The sequence below is a fragment of the Oryctolagus cuniculus genome, chromosome 4 (genome assembly GCF_051225735.1).
Source record: "Oryctolagus cuniculus isolate XC-2025 breed Fujian yellow rabbit chromosome 4, ASM5122573v1, whole genome shotgun sequence".
Lineage (NCBI taxonomy): Eukaryota > Metazoa > Chordata > Mammalia > Lagomorpha > Leporidae > Oryctolagus > Oryctolagus cuniculus.
Genome location: NC_142870.1, coordinates 110,135,283 through 110,154,532, shown reverse-complemented (window position 1 = coordinate 110,154,532; position 19,250 = coordinate 110,135,283). Strand labels below are relative to the sequence as shown.

Genomic DNA, 19,250 nt, shown 5'->3' with positions numbered 1-19,250 from the left:
TGGTCTCCCATGTGGGTGCAGGGGCCCAAGCACTTGGGCCATCCTCCACTGCCCTCCGGGGCCACAGCAGAGAGCTGGACTGGAAGAGGAGCAACTGGGACAGAATCTGGCGCCCCGACCGGGACTAGAACCGGCACCCATATGGGATGCCAGCACCCCAGGCGGAGGATTCACCTAGTGCGCCATGGCGCCGGCCCGCAAAAGACTCATTTTCAATGTATAGTTTGAATTTTGAAACATGTGTGCACTTTGAACCACATCCCCCCTCCCCCAGCCCAATCCATAAGGTTCATTGTGCTGCTTTGCGCTAGCCTGGCCCGGTGTCCACTGATGATCTGTCTGGCCTCATGGATTTGTTGCGTCAGTATTGAATTCCTCATCATTGGAATCACACAGTCTCTACTCTTTTGTGTTGGGCTTGTTTCACTCAGCAGGCTTTTGAGCTTTATCTGTGGTAGCACGCATGAGTACTTCGTTCCATTGTATTGCTGAGAAGTGTTCTGTTTTATGGCTATACTACAGTTTGTTCATCTGTTCTCCTGTTGCCATTAGGCTTGTTTCTGGCATGAGGCCTGCTGAATAAACTCCCCACGTGTTTGTGTACAAACCCGCCTGTGTTTTCAGCCCTGTTGGATAAATATCTAGGAGGGGGGTTGTTGGGTGAAATGCTAATTGAATACTGAACCTCCTAAGAAACTGCCAAACGGTTTGCCAAAGTGGTTGTGCCATTTTATACTCCCCGAAGCAGTGGCCGAGCCATCCACCAGTTCTACTTGCCTGCCGGGACATATTACCAGTCTTGCTAATTTTAGCTGTGCTGGGGGTGTGTCTGTTTAAGTCTTTTGCCATTTTACTAATGGACTAATGATCTGATTATTGAATTGTAAGAACCCTTTTGTATTCTGGCTCCAATTCATTTATGAGATATTTAAATATTTTCTTCTAGTCTATACCTTGCCTTTTGATTTTCTTAACTGTGCTTGCAAATAGAACTCTGATTTTTAAAGAAGTCATACTCATGAATGTATAGGTGTGCATGCATCATATCTGAAAGCACCTGCCTTCTTGGGGCTGGCACTGTGGCTCAGTGGGTTAGGCAGCCACCTGCGATGCAGGCATCCCATATGAGTGCCAGTTTGAGTCCTGGCTGCTCCGCTTCCAATCCAGTTCTTTGATAATGCACTTGGGAAAGCAGCAGTGGATGGCCCAAGTGCTTGAGCTCCTGTGCCCATGTGAGAAGCCCAGATGGAGTTCCACATTCCTGTCTTTGGCAGGACTGGAACATCACAATGTGACTTTGTTTGGAAATATTTTCTGGAAATTTTGGGTTTTTCAGATAAGTTTTTACTGGTTTAGGATGAACATAAATCCCATGACTGATGTTCTTAGAAGGCCAGGAAAACGTGGAAGCAGGATTAGTCCAATGCTGCCACAGGCCCAGGAGCATGAGGAGTCTACAGAAGCAGGGAGAGACCTGGGTAGCTTCTCCTCCGGAGCCTTCGGAGAGACCTCTGGTTTCAGGCTTCTGGCCTCAGAACCAGAGTGAATGAATGTGTTGCTTTAAGCTACCCAGTCTAAATTTGCCACCAGGGATAATTTGTTAAGGGCAGTCCTAGGAAGCTGATACACCCACCCAGAACTACAAAGACTTTCTCCTTTTTATCTCTAGAAATTTCCGTTTTTACATCTAGTCCCATGATCCATTTTGAGTTTATTTTTGTGTATGATGTGAGAAAAGGGTCAAGGTTGGGGTTTTCTCACTTTTGTAATTATCAATTTTCTTTCTTTTTTTTTAAGATTTATTTATTTATTTGAGAAGCAGAGTTACAGAGGCAGAGACAGAGAGCAGTCTTCCATTTACTGGTTCACTCTCCAAATGGCTGCAATGGCCAGAGATCGGCTGATTCAAACCCAGGAGGCAGAAGCCTCTTCCACGTCTCCCATATGAGTGCAGAGAGACTGCACACAGGCCATCAGCAGGGAGCTGGATCAGCAGTTGGAGCAGCCAGGACTTGAACCAGCACCCATATGGGATGCTGGCACCACAGGAGGAAGCTTATCCTACAGCACCATAGCACCGGCCCCTGTCAATTTTCTAACACCATTTTATTTATTTTATTTTATTTTATTTTGACAGAGTGGACAGTGAGAGAGAGAGAGACAGAGAGAAAGGTCTTCCTTTGCCGTTGGTTCACCCTCCAATGGCCGCCGCGGCCAGCGCACCGTGCTGATCTGAAGGCAGGAGCCAGGTACTTATCCTGGTCTCCCATGGGGTGCAGGGCCCAAGGACTTGGGCCATCCTCCACTGCCCTCTGGGGCCACAGCAGAGAGCTGGCCTGGAAGAGGGGCAACTGGAACAGAATCCAGCACCCCGACCGGGACTAGAACCTGGTGTGCCGGCGCCGCTAGGTGGAGGATTAGCCTAGTGAGCCGCGGCGCCAGCTTCTAACACCATTTTAAGCAAGGTCTCCTTTCTCCCATTGAACTCCTGTACACTTTTGTTGAAAATCAGCTTAACACAAATATGTGAGTCTTTCTCTGGACTCTCTTCTGATTTATGGCAGTAGCAGGTGTTTAGCCTGAGGTTGTAAGATGCCCTATCTTAGTACCTTGGTTTGATTCCTAGCTCCTGACTTCAACCTCCTGCTAATGCAGACCCTGGGAAGCAGCAGTGAGGGCTCAGATAACGGGGCTTCTGCACCACATGAGAAGCTTGGATTGAGTTTGTCTCCCCAGCTTCAGTCTGGTCAGTCCCCAGCCGTTGCAGGCATATGGGGAGTGGACCAACAAATGGGATGCGCTGTACCTGTTGAATGAATGAATGACTTATAGGACAAATAATCCTTAAGCAAAAACTAGAGTCTATTTCTGTAACTTCTTGGCAAGTTTTAAAATCAGGTTCTATAAATCCTCCACCTTTGTTCTTTGTAAAAATTATTTAGGCTGTCTTAAGTCCTTTTCATTTCCACATCAGATATAGAATCAGTTTGCAGATTTCTACCAAAAACCTTGCTCAGACTTCTGGTTCAGGCAGTTCACTAGTGTTTCTGCAGTGTTTTAAATTTTCAAGATACCATGTTTGCACATGCTGTGCCAAATTTATCCCTAAGTATTCCATATTTTTATGCTACTATAAATAATTTTAGAATTTCATATTCCAGTTGTTTATTGATAGTATATAGGAAGTTTTTACAATTTTTCTAAAAATTTTATTTTGAAAGAGATCAATCTTCCATCTACTGGTTCACTCCCCCAAATGGCCACAATGGCCAGAGCTGGTCCAGTCTGAAGTTGAGCCTCAAACTCCATCTTGGTCTCCTAAGTGGGTGGCAGGGGCCCAAGCACTTGAGCCATCTTCTGCTACTTTCTCAGGCCATCAGCAGGGAGCTGGATCAGAAGCGGAGCAGCCAGGGCTTGAACTGTGCTCCTATATGGGATGCTGGCTTCTCAAATCGTGGTTTAATCAGCTGGACCACACCACCAGTCCCAGCTATAAAAATTAATCTGTGACTTTATTAAACTCACTTTTTAGTTTTATAGCTCCTATCATAGATTTCTTATCTGAGTAATGGTCATATCAGCCGTAAATAAAGACCATTGTACATCTTTCTTTCTAGTCTATATGCTTTTTAAAAAACTTGTTTATTTGGTTATTTGGAAGGCAAAGTGACAACAATGTTCCCTCTGCTGGTTCACTTCCCAAATGGCTGCCACAGCTGTGGCTGGGCCAGGCCAAAGCCAGGAGCGGAGTCCTCCATCCCCATCTCACACCTGAGTCCCCAGGATTCAAGCACTTGCTTCTCAGGCACAGTGGCAGGGAGCCGGATGGGAAGCTGAGTAGCAGGGACTCCAACCAGCATTCTGATAGGAGATGTGCATGTCCCAAGAGGCAGCTTAATTCGCTGCACAACACCTGCTCCAACTTGCACTTTCTTATTATTGCCTTATTGTACTGGCTAGGACGTCTGATAAAATGTTGAGTAGCGGGGTTTGGCGCTGTGGTGCAGTAGGTTAAAGCCCTGGCCTGAAGCATCAGCATCTCATATGGGCGCCAGTTCTAGTCCTGGCTGCTCCTCTTCCAATCCAGCTCTCTGCTATGGCCTGGGATAGCAGAAGATGGCCCAAGTCCTTGGGACCCTGCCTGCATGGGGGACCTGGAAGAGGCTCCTGGCTCCTGATTTTGGATTGGCTCAGCTCTGGCTGTTGTGGCAATTTGGGGAGTGAACCAGCCGATGGAAGACCTCTCTGCCTCTCTCTCTCAGTATCTACCTCCCTCTGTAACTCTTTCAAATAATAATAATAAACTGTTGAGTAGGCGTGGAGAGTAGACACCCCTACACTTCTATGGGTCTTGTGGAAAATGATCACTCTTATCACTTAGCATGAGTGCAAGTGTAGGGGTTTTTTTTGCAGACACTATCTGGTTTAGGAAAGTTCCCTTTGCTTGCTTGTTTGTGAGTTTTTGTCTGATTGGGTTAAAGTTTTCTGATAGTTTGTTAAGGATTTTTATTTGCAAAATTATGGCGTACTAAGAACAGGATCTTTGAAATCCAACCTGAGGTTGAACTTCAACTCTAACACGAGTCATGTGCCCAAAGGGAATATACTTATTAATCCGAAGCTTTTTCCACACAGTTAAAAATTACACTTTCTATGATTGTTCTATGGATTTTTTAAAAGATTTATTTATTTTATTTGAAAGGCAGAGTTAAAGAGGCAGAGGCAGAGGCAGAGAGAGAGAGAGAGAGAGAGAGAGAGAGAGGTCCTCCAATGGCTGGTTCACTCTCCAGATGGCCACAACAGCCAGAGCTACACCAGTCCAAACCCAGGAGCCAGGAGCTTTTTCCAGGTCTCCCACCCGGGTGCAGGGGCCCAAGCATTTGGGCCATCTTCCACTGCTTTCCCACGCCATAGCAGAGAGCTGGATTGGAAGAGGAGCAGCTGAGTGAATTAAGCCAGTCCCAAAGGGACAAATATCATATGTTCTCCATGATCGGTGACAACTAACTGAGCACCAAAAAGGAAACCTGTTGAAGTGAAATGGACACTATGAGAAACAGTGACTTGATCAGCTCTTGTCCTGACTGTTGATGTACAATGTAATACTTTATCCCTTTTAGTATTTTTTTGTTCTACTTAATACTATTGGTTGAACTCTGTAATTAACACACAATTATTTTTAGGTGTTTAAATTTAACTGAAAAGTGATCTCTGTTAAATATAAGAGTGGGAATAATAGGGAGGAGATGTACAGTTTGGGACATGCTCAATTGGACTTGTCCCAAACAGTAGAGTTAGAAACGTGCCGGGGGATTCCAATTCAATCCTATCAAGGTGGCATGTACCAATGCCATCTCACTAGTCAAGTGATCAATTTAGGTTCACAATTGATCACACTGATAGGTCTAAGAGTCAAAGGGATCACATAAACAAGACTAGTGTCTGCTAATACTAACTGGTAGAATAAAAAAGGAGAGAACGATCCAACACGGGAAGCGGGATACACAGCAGACTCATAGAATGGCAGATTCCTAAATAGCACTCTGGCCTCAGAATCAGCCCTTAAGGTATTCGGATCTGGCTGAAGAGCCCATGAGAGTATTTTAGGCATGGAAAGCCAAGACACTGTGGCAAAAAAAAAAAAAAAAAAAAAAAAAAAATTAAAAAAAGGACCTAAATGAAAGATCTCTGTGAGTGAGATCCCAGGTCATTAAAGAAAGAGGTACCTTTCTCTAAAGGGAGGAGAGAACTTCCACTTTGACTATGACCTTGTCTGAATAAGATCGAAGTTGGCGAACTCAAAAGGCTTCCATAGCCTTGGCAACTCATGACAAGAGCCTAGGGAGATTAATGACACCATAAACAAGAATGTCAAATTGTTAAGTCAACAACGGAGTCACTGTGCACTTACTCCTCATGTAGGATCTCTGTCCTTAATGTGTTGTCCAATGTGAATTAATGCAATAACTAGTACTCAAACAGTATTTTACACTCTATGTTCTGTGTGGGTGCAAACTTTTGAAATCTTTACTTAATATATACTAAATTGATCTTCTGTATATAAAGAAAATTGAAAATGAATCTTGATGTGAATGGAGTGGGAGAGGGAGCGGGAGATGGGAGGGTTGCGGGTGGGAGGGAAGTTATGGGGGGGGGAGCCATTGTAATCCATAAACTGTACTTTGGAAATTTATATTTAATAAATAAAAGTTTAAAAAAAAAAGAGGAGCAGCTGGGACTCGAATCGGCGCCCATATGGGATGCTGGCATTGCAGACAGCGGCCCTATCAGCTACGCCATAGCACTGGTCCTTTCTAAGAATTTTTTTTAAAGGCCTATAAAATCCACTATTACATTCTTAACTTCTATGAGGTCAAATTAACAGATATAATGTGGTAACCTTTTTTCTGTGTGTGGCTGCTTTCACTGAGTATAATGACCTCCAGTTTCATCCGTATGGTTGCTAACAAGATTATCCTTTTATGGCCGGATGGTATTCCATTGTGGATTTGTACGCATTTTATCTTTTCAGCAGTTGATGGACACTTGGGGGTGTTTCTGTTGCTTGGCTGTTGGGAACAGTCCTGCAGTAAACACAGCAGTGCAGTGACTGACAGGCTGACTTCCTTCCCTGGGATACACTGCTTGATCACATGGTAGCTCTGTTTTAGTTTTTGAGGAATCTGTTTTCCACAATGGCTGTAGTAATTTACATTCCCACCAACAGAGTGCAGGGTTACCCTGGCCAGCATCTGTTATCTTTGTCTGTTTGACAATAGCCAATCTAAATGGAGTGAGATGATATCACGGTTTTGAACTACAATTCTCTGATGATTAGTGAAGCTGAGCATTTTCCCACGCACCTGCTGGCCATTAGTATGTCTTTGAAAAACGTAGGAAGCTGGAATCCGAAGCAGAGCCAAGGCTCAAAACTCACTATTGCTATGGGCTGTGGACATCTACGGCAGTATCTTGTCTTTTTAATTTTATTTTCATTCCTTTGAAAGGTAGAGAGTCAGAAGGAGAGAGATCTTCCATCCTCTGGTTTACTCCCCATGTGCTCACAAGAGCCAGAGCTGGGTCAGGCTGAAGCCAGGAGCCTAGAACTTAATGTGGGTCTCCCACATGGGTGGCACGGGCCCAGTTACTTCAGCCGCCATCTGCTGCATCCCAAGATGAACAGCAGGAAACTGGACTGGAGGCAGAGGAGCCAGAACTTGAACTGGCACTGATACAGGATACGGGTGCTCCGAGCAGCAACACAGCCACTGTGCCGCACGCCTGCCCCCAAGTGGTGTGACTTTACTGCTGCACCAAACACCTGCCCGATGCCCGTTTTTCAGTGGATTATTTGTGGAGCGTTTTGCTGTTGAGTTCCTTATATATTCTGGTTAATACCCATTTGACAGATGTATAGTTTCCAAGTATTTTCTCCTGTACTATAGATTCTCTCTACACATGTTGTTTCTTTTACTGTGCAACAGCCTTTTAATTGGATGAAATCCTATTTGTATAGTTTTGCTTTTGTATCCTTTGCTTTTAGGGTCTGATCCAAAAAAATTCTTAGCATTCCAATGTCCTGAACGACATTTTCTTTTACTAAGGTTCAGATTTTATATTTATATCTCGGATCCATTTTGAGTTGATTTGTATATATGGTCAGGCCGTGTGCTAGTTTCCTTCATCTGCATTCTCAGGAACATTTATTGAAAAGACTGTCCTGGGGCCAGCACTGTGGCACACTAGGTTAAAGCCCCGGCATGCTATGTCGGCACTGATTCGAGTCCTGGCTGCTCCTCTTCCAATCCAGCTCTCTGCTGTGGCTTGGGAAAGCAGTGGAAGATGGCCCAAGTCCTTGTGCCCCTGCACCTCCGTGGCAGACCCAGAAGTTGTTCCTAACTTCAGATCAGCCCAGCTCCAGCCATTGCGTCCCTTGGGGAATGAACCAGCAGTGGAAGACTCCTCTCTCTGTAACTCTTTCCAGTGTGTGTTCTTAGCACCTTGGTCAAAGATCAGTGGCTATAAATACATGGGGTTACTTCTAGGGTCTCTCTTCTGTTCCATAGGTCACATGTCTTATGCAAACACCATGCTGTTTAATTGCTTTGTGATATATCTTATGTGCTGATTTACAGATTAGTTTATTTGAAAGGCAGAGGGAGGGAAAGAAGTATCTTCCATCCACTGGCTTACTCCTCCAAATAGTCACAAAGTCAGGTCTGGGCCAGTCTGAAGCCAGGTGCCAGGAACTCCATTGGATCTCTGACTTGGGTGGCAGGGGCCCAAGTATTTGGGCCATCTTCTTTTGTCTTCCCATATGCATTAGTAGAAATCCTGATGGGGAGTTGAGAAGCTGGGGTTTGAACTGGCCTCCAGTATGGGGTGCCGGCATAATAAGCAGCAGCTTAACTCACACTGCCACAGCGTTGGCCCCATGCTTTCTGAAATATTTAAAGTCAGGGAGTTTAGGCCGGCGCCACGGCTCAATAGGCTAATCCTCCGCCTGCAGCACCAGCATACCGGGTTCTAGTCCCAGTCAGGTGCCGGATTCTGTCCCGGTTGCCCCTATTCCAGGCCAGCTCTCTGTTGTGGTCAGGGAGTGCAGTGGAGGATGACCCAAGTCCTTGGGCCCTGCACCCGCATGGGAGACCAGGAGAAGCACCTGGCTCCTGGTTTCAGATCAGCACGATGCGCTGGCCGCGGCGGCCATTGGAGGGTGAACCAATGGCAAAAAGGAAGACCTTTCTCTCTCTCTCTCTCACTGTCCACTCTGCCTGTCAAAAAAGTAAATAAAAATTAAAAAAAATAAAGTCAGGGAGCTAATGGCTCCTGTTTTCTTCTTTTCGCTCAAGATTATTTTGGGTATTTGGGGATTTTTATGGGGCCATAGAAATTTGAGTAATGTTTTTTCTAGTTTTTTTTCCATGAAGTATGTTTTTGGTATTTTGATAAGGGTTGCATTGAATCTGTTAATTGCTTTGGATGGTATGCACACTGTAAGAGTACGGTGTCTTTCCGTTGCTTTGTGTCATCTTCAATTTCTGCCATCAGTGTTCTCTGGTTTCATTGCAGATTGCTCACCTCTTTGGTTGGACTGATTTCTGCACTGTGTGCATGTGTGTGTATGGCGATTGAAAATGGGATTTTCTTGATTTAATTTTTGATAATTCACTTAGTGTGTAACACCACTACTGTTGACTTTGTATCCTGCAACTGTGCTCAATTCTCCATTCTAAAAGTGTTTTGGTGGAGTCTTGCATTTCATATGCATAAAATCTTATCACCTGAATAATGATAATTTGACTTTCTCCTTGCCAATTGGGATGCCTTTTCTTTTTCTTGCCTAAATGTTCTGAACAGAATTTCCAGTACTGTGTTGAATAGAAGTGGTGTCAGTGGGCCACATTGTCTTGTTCCAGATTTTAAAAAGGCTTCAGTTTTTCTGCCATTTACTATGTTAGCTGTTGACTTGTTATATGGCCTTTATTATGTGGAGGTATGTTATTTTGTTTTGTTTTTTAAGAGTTACTTATCTTTTGAACGGCAGAGTTAGAAAGAGGGAGGGAAGTAGAATCTGCTAGTTCGCTCCCTAAATGGTCACTTAAAAAAATTTTTATTTATTTGAAAGGCAAAGTTCGAAACAGGGAGGGACGGGGAGGAAGGGAGGGAGGGAGAGAAGCTTGCATCCACTGGTTCACTCCCCAAATGGCTGCAATGGTTGGAGCTGGGCCCATCCAAAGCCAGGAGCCAGGAGCTTCTTCTGGGTCTCCCATGTAAGTACGGAGGCACAAGTACTTGGGCCATCTTCTGCTGCTTTCCTAGGTGCATTAGCAGGGAGCTAGATCAAAGGTGGAGCAGTCAGGACTCAAACCAGTGCCCAAGTGGGATGTCAGCATCATAGGTGGCGGCTTTAACCTGCTACACCACAACACCAGCCCCATCCTTTTACTTTTTTTGAATCGAAGTATATTTGATCAAATAAGAATTACGGTATTTCTAATTTCATTTGCATGTATATCTTAATTTATCTTTGCACTTTTGGTTTGTGTATATCCTTTAGAGGTGTAATGTTTCTTAAAAAACAGATTTATTTGAAAGGCAGGATAATAGAGGAGAGGAAGGTAGGGAGGGAGAGATACTCCATCCATTGGTTCACTCCCCACATGGCCACAACAGCCAGAGTTGGGCCAGGTAGAAGCCAGGAACTCCATCCTGTACTCCCATACGGATGGCAGGGGTCCAAGCACTTACAGGCCATCCTCCTCTGCTTTCCCAAGCACATTAATGGGGCTGGGTCAGTGGAGCAGCTGGGACTTAGACCAGCACTCTGATACGGGATGCTGGGGTCACTGCACCGTAACACTGCCCAGAAGTGAATTTCTTGTAGGCAGCGTTTTTCATCCATTCACTCTGTTTCTTTTGATTACATAATTCAGTCCATTTACACTGATAATTACTGATGGGTAATATTTTATTACTGCCATTTTGATACTTGTTCTCTAGCTTTATTATAGTTCCTTTTCTTCTTCCCATATACTGTTCCTTTGTGCTTAAGTGATTCTAGTCATGTTTTGTGGGTCCTTGTCTATTAAAAATGTTTGCTTTATAGTTGCCATGCGGCTTATGGAAAACATCATTTGGTTATGCAAGCTGTTTTGAAATGGAAACAACTTGACATTGATTATAAAAACAGGACAAGAAACAAAAGATATTAGCAAAAGATAATAAATTTACACTCCATCCCTCCCCACATTTTGAATTTTTGATCCCCATTTTACATCTTTCTGTATTGCATGTCTCTTAACATGTTAATGCAATTGTTAGGGGTTTTACTTTGTCCCCCCGCCCCCCATATTAAAGGTACACCATATTTACTGTTAGAGGACTATGAGTTTGTACAGTTACTCTACCAGTGATCTGCCCGCTGAGATCTTCTTACTACTCAGTGTCTTTCATTTTGAGTAACTCCCTTTGGCATTTCATGTAAAACAAGTCTGGTGGCTTCTCATCTTTTGAGACCGTCTTTACCTCTTCATTATATATACAGGGTATCATTGGTGAGTACATTACACTTGGCTAGTAGATTGGCTTTCTTCCTCCTCCTCCTCCTCCCGTTTTCTCCCTTCAGTACTACAAAGTCTCATCTCACTTCCTCCTGGCTTTCAAGGTTTCTGCTTCAGTGTCTGCACCACACAAACTGGGACATTTGTAAGTGTTCTTTTTTTCTCCTGCAGCTTTGAGAATCTTCTTATCGTTAAGCTGGGAGAGCTTGGTTAGATGTTTTGGGGACAGACTTGGTTGACTATGCTGGTAACCTTTAACTTTACTAGACCTGAATAGTTGTGTCTCTCTGTAGGTTCAGACAATTTTCTATTTTCTTTGAATATGCTTTCCACCCCTTTAGAATATTTATATCCTTCTTGAATCCTAGCAACTCGGATATTTACTTTTTTCCCATAATGTCCCCAAATTTTCATGTTTTTTTTTAATTTGATTCTTCTCTACGCATTTTTTTTTTTTTTTTGACAGGCAGAGTGGACAGAGAGAGAGAGACAGAGAGAAAGGTCTCCCTTTGCCGTTGGTTCACCCTCCAATGGCCGCCGTGGCCAGCGCGCTGCGGCCGGCGCACCGTGCTGATCCGATGGCAGGAGCCAGGTACTTACCCTGGTCTCCCATGCGGGTGCAGGGCCCAAGCACTTGGGCCATCCTCCACTGCACTCCCTGGCCACAGCAGAGAGCTGGCCTGGAAGAGGGGCAACCGGGACAGAATCCGGTGCCCCGACCGGGACTAGAACCCGGTGTGCCGGCGCCACAAAGCGGAGGATTAGCCTGGTGAGCCGCGGCGCTGGCCCTCTACGCATTTTTTTTAAAAATTTATTTGAAAGGCAGAAAGACAAGAGACAGAGGGATCTTCCATCTGCTAATTTACTCCACAAAAGCCCACAACAGCCAGAGCTTGGCCAGGCTGACCTGGAAGAATCTTGGCCATCTCTGCTGCATCTCAGCCCCATTAGCAGGAAGCCGGATCAGAAGTGGAAGCGCTCAGTCCCAGGCACTGTGATATGGGGTGCTGGTGTCCCGAGAGGCAGCTCAACCCACCATGTCTCAGTGCCTACTCAACTTCTCTGTTTTTAGTCTTTGAGCTCACAGATTCTTTCCTGTTTCCATCTGTTCTGCTATTGGTACCTCTTGGAATTTTAACTTCATTTGGTGGACTGTTCAGTTCAAAGATTTCTGAGTTTTAAAAATTATCATCTGTCAGTGATTCTCTGAGCCTAGATCTGCCTGAAATCAGTTTATGTGCTGCTCAGAGTGGGGAGTTTGTCCCTACAAGCCTCTCTTCAGGGGTGGGATGGGTGGGAGAGCCAGATCACACCTGGATCTCATTTCCTCATAGCACTGCATTGCATTAGGACTAAATGGCTGGAATGTAAATCCAGAGGCTGCCTGCTGGCATTGGCCTGGGGACAGGGACCATTAGGATCTGCCCAGTGTGGGGTGTTTATCGGCTCTGCACTGGGCACCAAGACACAGTCCTATGGCTCCTTACCATCTGTCAAGGTTAGTGGAGAAGTGGTAAAGGCAACTCCTTGGCCACCCAGACTGACACTAAGCTGGGTCGCACTCAGGCCCTGTGCAGTCAGCAGTGCACACAAGGCCCACGTGAGGCTGGTGGGGATGCCTGCCAAAAAGGAGCCTGTCCCATCAGGGCACAAATCTCTGCCTACTGCTGGAGCAACTCCAGAGGCTCCCATCTGTGAGCAGTGGCCTGCAGGCAGAAGCCTTTGCGCTTTATCAGGTGCTGGGTCTCAGGTGCTGGCCTTGGCTCTAGGGCGAAATCTCAAATTCTCTTTCCCACCCTCCTACCCATTGCCTGGAGTCTTGCTCTGTGGTCTGCTGAAAGGTAGGGAAGGGGTGGTAGACTTGGCTAAGGAGGGTCGGAAGACAATTTACATGTACAGGCATAGGGACAGGAGCTGTGGGGCCCCGGCCAGCACTGGTTTTTATTATGGTGGGTCATGTAGTGGGTTGCAAGTGACAGTTACTCGACTTAATTCCTTCCTGCTCCTGAGAGGCTTGTCTCTCCACGCCGTGGTATCTGGAAATGGGGGAGGGGTAACACACGCCAGCCTTTTCTTCCTGCCTTCTTCAGATGTTTTACTATCGTATGAAAACCATGTTCTGGGTCTCGCACCTGGCTTCTCTTGTTCTTTTGATGTACACAAATGGGGCAGCTGGCCACTGGCATGTCTTAGCCACCATCTTGTTCCACCTTGTTCTCAATTTTTTAAGAAAATACAGTAATTTTCCATGTATGTTCACATGTAAAAAATGTCCTGAAATCAGAGTCTCAGAACTGCCTGCAGGTTTCTTTACATCCTGCTGTAGTGTGCACTAACATCTTGCAGTCTTTGGTGGGCTTTGAAGCAAGTACAAATAAACATTAAAAAAACAAAGGGCTAGAATTCCACTTGGGTCTCATGGGTGGGTGGCAGGAACCTATGTACTTGAGCCATCATCTGCTGCTTCCCATAATGCATTAGCAGGAAGCCAGAGGGGAAGCACTCCGATACAGGATGCAGGCATCTGACACAGGGACCTACCCTGTTGCACAACGCCCACGCCAGTGAAGTTCAGCCTAAGTACCCTTTTCTTCCTTTGGCTGAAAAGAAACTAAGAATTCTATATAAGCAGTTAGTTGCAGTCTTCTACGGAGTTTTTTCTACACAGCCGTCACACTGGACTCCAGTGATGGCTATTAATGATGGATTTTTTTTTTTCATACAGAACTTCCTCACGTGGCATTTTGGTATGAAAAGTGAAATGCAAGGAGCCAAAGTAACATAATCAATGGCAGTAAAACGAAAACGCAATAGGAAGATCATCAGTTGAGACAGAGTAAGTATGGCGTGTTGATAATTGATTTGCATTCTAAATAGAGTACAGAATGCTTTCAGACCAAGCCAGACCACCAAGCATGGTCAGGGAAGAGACAAGATGCCTTGACAGTAACTTTTTAGGTTACACATGGGGCTCATGAGTTGTTTCCTAAGTAGTTCAAAACATCATGCAGGAAAAGTACCAAGTCTTAAAACCAATGAATTCCTTTTGAAGGGAAAATTTGGGACAGGTAGCTTACCAAAGGATTTGTCTTGTCCCGGGAACCAGTTTAAAGAACAAAATATTGCCATTTTGAATAGTTTTAGCGATCTACTGGGGAAGTGGGTCAGAAAGTATAAAATTTGCCTCCTCTGGGAAAGCATGACTGGTTTCCATGATCGTGGTATCCATATTTGCTGTTTTGTTTCCTTTGGATTTCTTCTTCTTGCACATCTTCCCTAGGTCTTATTTTTCTTTTCTTCCATCTTTGATTCCCTTAGAATCAAAGAGCTTCTTCTTCTTCTTCTTCTTCTTTTTTTTTTTATTTTTTGACAGGCAGAGTGGACAGTGAGAGAGAGAGACAGAGAGAAAGGTCTTCCTTTGCCGTTGGTTCACTCTCCAATGGCCGCTGCGGCCGGCGCACCGTGCTGATCCGATGGCAGGAGCCAGGTGCTTCTCCTGGTCTCCCATGCGGGTGCAGGGCCCAAGCACTTGGGCCATCCTCCACTGCACTCCCTGGCCACAGCAGAGAGCTGGCCTGGAAGAGGGGCAACCGGGACAGAATCCGGCGCCCCAACCGGGACTAGAACCCGGTGTGCCGGCGCCGCAAGGCGGAGGATTAGCCTAGTGAGCTGCGGCGCCGGCCAAAGAGCTTCTTCTAAGAGCTTCTTGGTTGCCTCAGTCTGTAGCTGGTGCTCCTCCTCTGTGGCCTTCTCTCGCCTCTGGTGACGTTAAGAGTTCTCCTTGAGGGGCTGCCATGTTTTTCTGGCCTTCCCCTGTGGGAGTCAGTGATGAAGTGGAGTGAAACCACCATTTGTATGGGGTCTACTTAGCTTTCCTGACTCGGATTTTGAGTAGAATCCAAATTTTAATCCTCCACCTGCGGCGCCGGCACCCCAGGTTCTAGTCCCAGTTGGGGCACTGGATTCTGTCCCAGTTGCTCCTCTTCCAGTCCAGCTCTCTGCTGTGGCCTGGGAAGGCAGTGCAGGATGGCCCAGGTCCTTGGGCCCTGCACCTGCATGGGAGACCAGGAGAAGCACCTGGCTCCTGGCTCCGGATCGACACAGCGCACCGGCTGTAGTGGCCATTTGGGGGGGTGAACCAACAGAAGGAAGACCTTTGTCTCTGTCTCTCTGTCCCCCCCCCAAAAAAGTGGGTCTTTATGAATATGAACCTATGACATTTACCTACCTCACCCCTATTTTAAATCAATAATGGGTCTTTGATTTTTTAAGGGGGCAGGAGGAAAATCTCAAATGGCCTTATTCTGTCTAAGCTTTATCCAAGAAAAACACCACTTTCAAGGCCAGTGGCATTGTCAAGTTGGCAGCTTAGGTTTCTGTACCCTTGTATATCAGACTTGGAATGGAACTTTTCAGATGGGGTCAAGTTAAGCTGTAGGATGTTTGCATATAGGCAAGTACTTTGACCAGTTACTTTATACCTATACAAGGTATCTTCAATTTGAAATCCATGCACAGCTTTTTCCCCCACAAACTTTTTTTCCACCAAAATAAACCTGATTGAAGTTTGCTTAGGAATTTATATATATATATGTATGTGAGAGAGAGTGAGCGAGCATGCATTGAGACATACATTATTTGTGTACCTTAATAAACAAGCTTGTGACACAGTAGCTATATGACCATGAGAGAAAGGGTTCACTCTGTCAACACTGAATTCTTTATCCTCAGTGACTTCACTACTCCCTTGAGAACTGTGTAGCCATCAGCGACCTGCTTTTAGGCAAATTCAGCTTTGTATTTCCAAACTCTATCGAAACTACAAAAAGACCTACAAACATAATACTACTACATAGATGTGTGTATCTTTACCTGACATATTACTAAATAATTTTGAAACTTGTATTTCACAAATTGTGGAAATTTACCACGTTTTTTAAGTATACAAAACATGGAATGTAAATGAAGATTTCCTCCTATCCTGAGAAATACTTGTAATGGGTGCACACAACAGTGCACAATGATGTATGTATTTTTAACCCCTCTCCAGTTGCTGACATATATAGATGGGTTTGTTACTGTTTGGGCTTTGAAGAGCAATACCTTTTGGACTTTTTTTTTTATGGGTGAATTTGAGCTGGCGCCGTGGCTCACTAGGCTAATTCTCTGCCTAGCGGCGCCGGCACACCAGGTTCTATTCCCGGTCAGGGTGCCGGATTCTGTCCCGGTTGCCCCTCTTCCAGGCCAGCTCTCTCCTGTGGCCAGGGAGTGCAGTGGAGGCTGGCCCAAGTGCTTGGGCCCTGCACCCCATGGGAGACCAGGAGAAGCACCTGGCTCCTGCCATCGGATTAGCACGGTGCACCGGCCACAGTGTGCCAGCCATGGCGGCCAGTGGAGGGTGAACCAACGGCAAAAGGAAGACCTTTCTCTCTGTCTCTCTCTCACTATCCACTCTGCCTGTCCAAAAAAAAAGGTGGATTCTTCTGCCATTCTTTCCTGATTTCAAATGGAGTCATCATTCAAGCCTCAACTCCTGTTCTTTTGCCTTTACCTCCCATTTGTAAATGTTCTCCATCTCTTCCTTATACTCTTGTTCTTTCAGGCTTTATCACCTAAAAAGTCACATCCCTAAAGTAAATCTTTTTCTCTCTCTACATTTCTGCGATTTTCAGCTTAATTATCTTTGTCTGAAGCTCAAAGATTTTAACCTGAAAGTTCTGCTGGCCCCCTAAGCGTAGCCTTTACAAAGGGGTGTTTGGGGAATGTGGAGTCAGAATGGGACTGGGGTAGGAGTTCTCAGCAATTATTTTGAGTATTACTATCAAGCTGATATGTTAGGCATGTGTTTTGGCTCTAATAGATAAAAGTACTTCTCTTACCTCTTTTCTAAGTTATTAAGCCTATACTTAGAAGTTAGCAATTGATACATAACACTTTGGTATAAAGATCTGGGAGTTTTGACCATTTAGGCCTCAAAACTACCGGAGTTTACACATTAATTCCTCTTGAACATGTTCTTATTCTGTAAGTCTTCTTGGAAATAGAATTACTATTTATTCCATCAATTGTTCAGGGAGAAAGGATTGCATTAAGTTACATTTTAGAAATAAGGGTGCTTGCTTTTGTAGAGTTTTAAGGTAGAGATAGATAGCATCAAGATAACATCAATATTTTCTCCCCCCCCCCCTTTTTTTTGCAGGGATGGAAAATAAAGTGAAGCAGTGTTGTGACCTGTATTTCAGCAGGTCTTCTTGAAATTTAACTAAAAATGACCGCTCTCTCTTCAGAGAACTGTGCTGTTCAGTATGAGTTACATCAGACAAACCAGCCCCTAGATGCTAACTGTCTGCTGTTCTTGATCATACTCGGGAAAATACTTCTAAACATTGTCACGCTAGCAATGAGAAGAAAAAACACCCATGAAAACTTTATGGGATGTTTTTGTATTTCTCTAGCACTTGTTGATCTTTTACTTTTGGTAAACATTTCCATTATATCCTATTACAGGGATTTTGTACTTTTGGGCATTCGGTTTACTAAATACCACATCTGCCTGTTTACTCAAATTATTTCCTTTACTTACGGCTTTTTGCATTATCCAGTTTTCCTGATAGCCTGTATCGACTATTGCCTGCATTTCTCTAACACCACCATGCTGTCATTTAAATGTCAAAAATTACTTTATTTCTTTATAGTAATTATAACTTGGGTTTCAGTCCTAGCTTATGTTTTGGGAGATCCATCCATTGACCAAAGCCTGAAGACACAGAATGGTTTTTCTTTTCAGTGTCCTTTCTACATCAGCAGTCAGAGTTACTGGCTGGCCTTTGCCATGGTGCTGGTTTTACTTGCAGCTTTTATAACCTCTTGGTCAGAGGTCATGACGTTGGTACAGGCTATTAGAATAACTTCCTATATGAATGAGACTATCCTATATTTTCCTTTTTCATCCCACTCTAGTTATAACGTGAACTCTAAAAAAGTACTATTGTCCAAACTCATTGTCTGTTTTCTTGGTACCTGGCTACCATTTGTACTACTTCAAGTAATCATTCTTTTACTTAAAGTACAGATACCAGCATATATGGATCTGAACATTCCCTGGTTGTACTTGGTCAATAGCTTCCTCATTGCTACAATTTATTGGTTTAATTGTCACAAGCTTAATTTAAGAGATGTTGTGTTACCTGTAGATCCATTTGTGAACTGGAAATGCTGCTTTATTCCACTTATAGTTCCTAATTTTGAGCAAATTGAAAAGCCTATGTCAGTAATCACATGTTAGTATGCTGCCATGTTAAAGTTACTTGAGACTTAAGGGAAAGAATGATATGAACTGAACTGCAGCTCTTTCCTCCTCCCGTGCTTTTCCAGGCTACGTCTTTTGCAGTTCTGATGGGTATTAAAGAGTGTTTTCTTTCAAAAATACAACTCCAGGAAGTTTCTAGACTTGTCCACAAACATTGTATATTAAAAATACTAATTTATTAACTCAAAAATGAAACATTTGGCCACACTGATGTTTGTCACCCACAAAACTATTAAGTGCAAAATGTTGTGTAATTCTAAAATTTCACTGCAACTTTAATACATAAAGTTAAATAAACCTTTTATTAAATTCAGAGCCAAGAAAATCAAGATTATTTTGGTGTAAACCTTAACATAGGGAAGAGTTCACACAGAACTGCGAATAGCAACCATGTCTCTTTCCATGAGTGTTACCTGATTCATTTTTAGTCACAACTCTGTATCATGTACTGGCATCTCAAATCATAATCACATCAGCAAATCCCACACTGTAAAAGTACAGAAGGGTTTCTCAGACCCAGCATTATTAACATTTGAGGCTGGGTAATTCTTTGTTGCAGGATCTGCCTTGGGCTTTGTAGCAATACTTGGCAGAATCCCTGCCCTGTGCCCCCAGGTGCCAGCAGTGACAATAAACTACACACACTGCCCAACCTCTCATGGTGGGTGGGCACAACTACCCCCATTAAGAACCACTGAAATAAAATAGCAAAATAATCTCAAGTCACTTTATGAAGTAAACGTTGATTTCATTTGTAAATGCTAATACATGTTGCATGAATCTAACTTAGCATATCCAGAATTAGTGCCTTTTTTGACACATTAAGGCACATGGTTTTACATCATGACCCACATATTTACTTATACACGTACAGAAAT

The 19,250-nt window shown here is 44.2% G+C and overlaps 1 protein-coding gene across 7 annotated transcripts in view; it reads left to right on the top strand.

Annotated features, from left to right (window-relative positions):
• The window catches only part of GPR160 (G protein-coupled receptor 160), a 58,637-nt gene extending 39,940 nt beyond the window's left edge, over positions 1–18,697 (top strand). For all 7 annotated transcript variants that reach the window (XM_008266469.5, XM_008266467.5, XM_051859129.3 and 4 more), the window contains 2 exons: positions 13,789–13,899; positions 17,263–18,697. In XM_008266469.5, coding sequence (XP_008264691.1) covers positions 17,332–18,348 — 1,017 coding nt within the window. In that variant the 5' untranslated portion in view covers positions 13,789–13,899; positions 17,263–17,331 and the 3' untranslated portion in view covers positions 18,349–18,697. The remainder of the gene's footprint in view (positions 1–13,788; positions 13,900–17,262) is intronic.
• Positions 18,698–19,250: the final 553 nt, after the last annotated feature.